Source organism: Meriones unguiculatus, assembly GCF_030254825.1.
Source record: "Meriones unguiculatus strain TT.TT164.6M chromosome Y unlocalized genomic scaffold, Bangor_MerUng_6.1 ChrY_unordered_Scaffold_23, whole genome shotgun sequence".
NCBI lineage: Eukaryota > Metazoa > Chordata > Mammalia > Rodentia > Muridae > Meriones > Meriones unguiculatus.
The window spans coordinates 3,208,955-3,215,318 of NW_026843709.1; the positions used below are offsets into that span (position 1 = coordinate 3,208,955).

Here is a 6,364-nt window from a genome sequence, read left to right on the forward strand (position 1 = left end):
TTCTGGCAATCTTGGTCAGAGGAATTGGTATTACCTAATATGTATTTAAAATTCAAGTGTAAGTTGTCTTACACTTGAATTTTGTAAGTTGTCCTTGGAAAAAAGAAGATATGCTTGTTGCTTCAATGACTAGATGCTACATTTATAACAACCTATGAGAATAGATTAAAATAATTACAACCTCTTGGACATAGAGATTATTTGTTCATCACTGTGGCATGGGGCTAAAACTGTTAGTCACGAATAAAACTCTGTAGCTGCTGTGTTGAAGGAGGTCATCATAATTTCCTTGTGCACTACACTGTACTACACATGAATGAAACTGATTCTTACTTCTTTTTTAATATTTTATTTTTTCTTATCAGTTGCATTTGATTAACTCTTTATCCCAGCCATGTCCTGCTCCCTCATTGCCTCCCAATCATACCCTACCTCCCTCATCTCCATGATGCACCTTTCCAAGTCCACTGATGGGGGGGTGAACTCCTCCCCATTCATCTGACCCGGTTTTATCAGATATTTTCAGGACTGGCTGCAAAGCCCTCCTCTGTGGTCTAACAGGACTGCTCCTCCCTTGGGGGGTGGGGAGATCAAAGAGCCAGTCATTGAGTTTTTGTTAGAAATAGTCCTTGTTCCCCTCACTATGGGAAAACAATTGTTTACTTAGCTACCACAGGCTACATCTGAGTGGAGGTTCTAGGTTATATCCATACATGGTCCTTGGTTGAATGTCAGTCTCAGAAAAGACCCTGTGCCCAGATATATTTGGTCCTTGTGGAGCTCCTATCCTTTCCCCATCAGACTAACTCCCCTTCTTTCTTATGATTCCCTGTACTCTGCCAAAGGTTTGGTCATGAGTCTTTGCTTTGAAAACACTGCTAGTTAGAGTCTTTCAGATGCGCTCAGTAGACTCCTGTCATATGTTCAATGCACATCCCATCTGTCTTTCTAAACGAGGATTGATCATCTTACCCCATGTCCGCTCAATTGATTAACTTTTTTAGGTGTATATATTTCATTATGTTTATCATATTTTATAGGTCTATGTAAGTGAGTATATACCTTGTTTGTCTTTCTCCTGGGATATTTCACTCAGAATGATCTTTTCTAGATCCCACCATTTGCCTGGAAATTTCATGATTTCATCCTTTTTGATTGCTGAGTAGTATTCCATTGTGAAAAATACTGCACTTTCTGTACCCATTCCTTTGTTGATGGACACCTGGGTTTTTTTCCAGTTTCTGGCTATTACAAATAAAGCTGCTATAAACATGTTTGCACAAGTACCCGTATGCCACGTCCGTCTCGCCAGCTGCGCAGGCTGCAACAGCCCTGTGACAGCTTGGTGAAACCTGTAGGAGCATGAAGTTCTCCAAGGGAACGGATAAGGCTCTGAAGCCTGGACATTTGTTTAGGCGAAGACTCGGGCCTCCTGGGATGAGGAAATGGCTGGGGTAACTCGGATGGCTTGGTTTCACTTTTGAATTTCTGCTTTGTCTCATAGCGATTGCACACACTTCTTGGAAAGAAATGGGGGCATCTTTGAAAGCCCTGCTTTCCCAGAAATTATGTCTCAATAGAGGAAATTCAATTCATTGAGACTGGGCTTGAATCAACTCTTAGAAATGCTATATGTAACAATTCTGATAATATTTTCAAGTAATCAGTTGCAAAATAATTCTAGTTTATCACTAAATTTAGCTTTACTTTATCTTCCCAGGATAGGAACATATTCTGTTCCAAGTAGCTGATACAGTTAGTGAACCTTATGATAGTACATGGCGTAAAAGGAACAGGGAATGGAAAGCAGAGACAGATATCTGTAAAAGTTATGAAGCCTGAAAAGAACATTTTGAGAACGTTTGGAATCAAAGGCAAGATTAGCATAAGAATGTCTATACTGAGCCTAACGCTCTGGAACTTGTCCCGCTATGGTCTTGATCAGGGGTTAAGCAAGGTTGATTGATCACGCTTGTTATGATAATATCAGCCTTTTTTAGTTGAACCTTCGACCTTTTTATGGTCTTTTCTTAGAAGTTATGTTTGATGACTATCTGTACTACGTGGCCACTTATCTTGGCACTCTTACAAATTGCTCTTAATGGTTTTTTCTGACTGTATAAATTGACTACTGAAACAGTAAAGTTTTGCAGCAGCATAAGAACTCACTGAGTCTGTGTTGTCTGTCGCGCCGAATCCTTCCCTCCTGAGATCTTCCAATGACCCTGAGTCGGAATTTGCCCTGACCTCCCGGGCCGGTCGGTGGCAGGTGGCGTCCGAACATGGGACTTGAAGACAGGTAAGCACAAAAAAATCAGGGAAGGATCGGATCCTGCCGCAGGGTGCTGCAGACCCGCCACAGATAAGCTTGTGGTTAAGGGCAGGGAATCAAGAATATCATGGGGATTTCTGGCTCAAAGGGCAAGCGTATGTTCCTGTCCATTCTGAGGCATATGCTCTCAGAAAAGGGGTTACGAATTTCAGATGAAACTGCTTCTCAGTTTTATGAGTATATGTTGAGGGCAGCACCTTGGTATCCCCTGGAAGGTTCCCTGACTCTACCAGATTGGAAAAGGTTAGGTAAAGATTTGAAAAAGTATGCTGTTGATCATCCTGAGGAACCAATACCTAGGCAAATGTTTCCTATCTGGTTACAGATCAGAGATGCTTTAACAGAAAAATCTGATTTAGAATTATTAACAGAGGAAATATGCTCTAATTTTGAGGAACAACCTTTAATTTTGACTGAGAAAGATTGTAAATATGGAGCTACAATAAAGCCGCCTATTAAAAAGCCTCTAGGTCTAGAATTGGGAGATTCTGATGATTTGTTTGATGAAGAGCAAGCTTATAAGGATGAGATGTATCCAGAGGACAGAGATCATGACTTTTTTACAGCCATGGCTGCTTCGCCTAAAGCATCTCCATTTGCTCCTCCTGTTCCTAAACTAAGGAGAAAGCCTCATCCTCCAATTGGTTTTCAAGCCATATTACAGGAAGCTAAGCAAACTGGAGATATAACATTTGGCTTCCCAGTTATTAATGGAGGGCAAGATGATGATGAACCAAAATGGGAGCCTTTATCTCTAAAAACTTTGAAAGAATTACAAGCGGCAGTTAAGACTGCTGGACCATCGGCTCCTTTTACTCTTCAGGTATTGGACCTGATTGCAAGTCAATGGTTAACTCCTAGTGACTGGCATCAGACGGCTAAGTCAGTACTGTCTCCCGGAGATTATGTATTGTGGAGAACAGATTATGAGGATAGATGCAGAAGATCTATGGCTACTACCTTGGCACCATTAGGGAAAAAAGGAAAAACAGCTAACCTGGATATGTTATTAGGAACTGGAATATATATTACTCCCGAAAGCCAGACTAAACTATCCAAGGAAGTTCTTAAGGAGGTTATGGCCAATGCTGTTTCGGCATGGAGAGCTATTCCTCCTGCTGAAGGATCAGGTACTGTGCTGGCAGGAATTAAACAAACGTTGGAAGAACTATATCAGGCCTTTATAGCTAGGCTTGAAGAAGCTATTAATAGGATGTTGCCTCCTAGTGAAGGGACTTCCCTCCTTTTAAAACAACTGGCATGGGAAAATGCAAATGCTCTGTGTAAACACTTGATTAGGCCCATTAGGAAAACGGGGAACCTTCAGGATTATATCAAGGCTTGTGCTGATGCCACACCAGCAGTAATGCAAGGAATGGCATATGCAGCTGCCATGCATCGAACCCCTATTTCTAAATTTATCAAGGCCACCTATGGGGGTGGAAAGAATGAAAGGAGTTTTACCTGCTATAATTGCGGGAAACCAGGTCATAGGAAAAACGCTTGCCCTGAAGATGACCAGAATAAGGGAACAAAGAAAGGAACTACAGCCCCAGGAATATGTCCTAGATGTGAAAAAGGGAAACATTGGAAAAATGAATGTAAATCCAAGTTCCACAAAGATGGAACTCCTCTGACTGAAAAGGAATCAAAAAACTAGGAGAGGGGCAACCTCTTAGCCCCACTCCAAGAGAGGAAAAAAAGAACTCTTTAGTAGATAAGAGTTTACTTAATCCAGATGCTCCTTGTTTTAATATAAGGAATTTACCCCGTGCGACACCGGGAAGTGCAGGGCTAGACAAATTGTAAAGAATTGTAATACATGTCCACCTGCTAGACAGGTACAAAAGATGGGAGTTAATCCTAGAGGATTAAAACCAGGACATTTATGGCAAATGGATGTAACACATTGTCCTCAATTTGGAAAACTCTGTTTTATTCATGTATGTGTGGATACTTACTCACATGCAATCACTGCCTCAGCGAGGACTGGAGAAGCGGTGAAAGATGTCTTACAGCATTTAATTATGTCTTTTAATCTATTGGGAAAACCGATAAAGATTAAAACAGACAATGGACCTGCCTATTGTTCAAAAGCTTTTAAGCAATATTGTGAAACTTGGGGAATATTGCATGTAACGGGTATCCCCCATAATCCTCAAGGGCAGGCTATAATAGAAAGAGCTCATCAAGATTTAAAAGGACAAATACACAAGTTGAGGGAAGCTCATAAATACTTCTCTCTGCATCATCTTTTAAGTCATACATTATTCACATTGAATCATGTGAATGTTAATGACCAAGGAATATCTAGAATGGAATTGCATTGGAATCCTAAAATGGAAACTGTAAAACCTTTAGTAAAATGGAAAGATTTATTAACTGGTGCCTGGAGAGGCCCAGATCCCCTTATAACTTCAGGGAGAGAGTATGCTTGTGTATTTCCACAGGATGAGGACTCTCCCATCTGGATCCCAGACCGCCTCATCAGACACTCCTCGCCGTCGAAATCGCAACCGAAAAAAAGATGAAGAGACTGCAGCGGAAAATGAAAAGGCTTGCTATGATGACAACGAACAAGTCAACACTCCTTCCTACACTGCAGCAGATGACAGTCCTCTGGGAAAAGGGGAAAGATATAGTACTAGCAGTGGGAAAAACACCCTCTCTAGCTAATATTTTTCTTGCATGTATACTTTTACTCTCAGCTGCTCCTACTCACGGTGATTCATATTGGGCATATGTCCCTAAACCTCCCATGGTTCACCCAGTAACCTGGACTGAACCAGAACATATTAAAGTTATGACTAATGTGACAGGAATTTTGGGGGGAACTCCAGTTTTAACTACTGAGAAAAAATATTCCTCTGTATTTTCCTATGAGGGCAAATCAGACTCCGCCCCAATCTGCCTTGGCCTTTCAGGGATCTCAGTCCCTGGATGTTTACCAGTTTCCTATAGAACATTTGTGACTGACACACTAGATCCTAATGATCAGGCAAGGAGGTTAGTATGGGAACTACAAATTAAGACTCTGGGATGGTATACAGTAAATGAAACATTTAGTTGGTACGAAGATCTTCCTTTACCTGATTGTACAAAAATTTATTATAATCCAGATATCCCATGGGTTTATAATGAGCAATATCCTAATTGGCTTTCTTGCGGATTTAAAGTAAGAGGAATGCCCTTTAAGATCACAGATACGAAAGAAATTATTTGGGATTTCTCTGCATCATCCCCGTTTAGGGATGGTTCTATTTATTTTAAAAAGTATGCTTATAGATATAATAATTATAAACCCGATAGTGTTATTTATAGATATTTTTCATCTGGATTTGTAGAACCAATATGGGTATCAAAACATCGAAATAAAACTAGGATTCAACCTGAATTATTTAGATTAGCTGCAGCCATAGACATGGTATTATTAAAAAAAACCTAAGGCTACTACTTCTGAAGCTATTTCTATGAGAGCATGCGTCCCACACCCTTATGGAATTTTTTTAAGAAGCCAAGACCGTTTCTCTATAATAAAAATTTCTGAGGTTTCTTATCATATTACCTGTACTGCATGTATATTGACTAATTGTATAGAAAGTTCCTTAAAAAAGGAATATAATATTATGTTTTTAGTAAAACGGCCAGCTTATGTTATGCTCCCTGTAAGGTTAAAGGAATCCTGGTATGAAGATACAGGGTTAATGATTATGGAAAAATTTAGTGCCTTGCTTAGACCGAAAAGATTTGTGGCTGCTTTGATTTTAGGAATTACAGCTTTAATTGCCATTTTGACCTCCTTTGCTGTTTCTACTGCAGCCTTGGTGAAAAATATACAAACGGCTCATTATGTCAATGATATGCATAAAAATATATCTACCATCTTAGCTGAACAATATATTATAGATAAGAAGATAGAAGCAAGAGTAAATGCTTTGGAAGAAGTGGTTTTAGCTATGGGACAAGATATAGCTAATATTAAGATAAGAATGTCAACTAAATGTCATGCAACTTATAAATATATCTGCGTGA

General features: G+C 39.8%; 1 protein-coding gene across 1 annotated transcript; it reads left to right on the forward strand.

The window, feature by feature from the left end:
* Window positions 1–2,399: 2,399 nt before the first annotated feature.
* LOC132651565 (endogenous retrovirus group K member 5 Gag polyprotein-like) lies at window positions 2,400–3,992 on the forward strand. Its single transcript, XM_060376813.1, has one exon. It carries the CDS (start codon window positions 2,400–2,402, stop codon window positions 3,990–3,992), a length of 1,593 nt encoding a protein of 530 aa, XP_060232796.1.
* The last annotated feature ends 2,372 nt before the right edge of the window (window positions 3,993–6,364 follow it).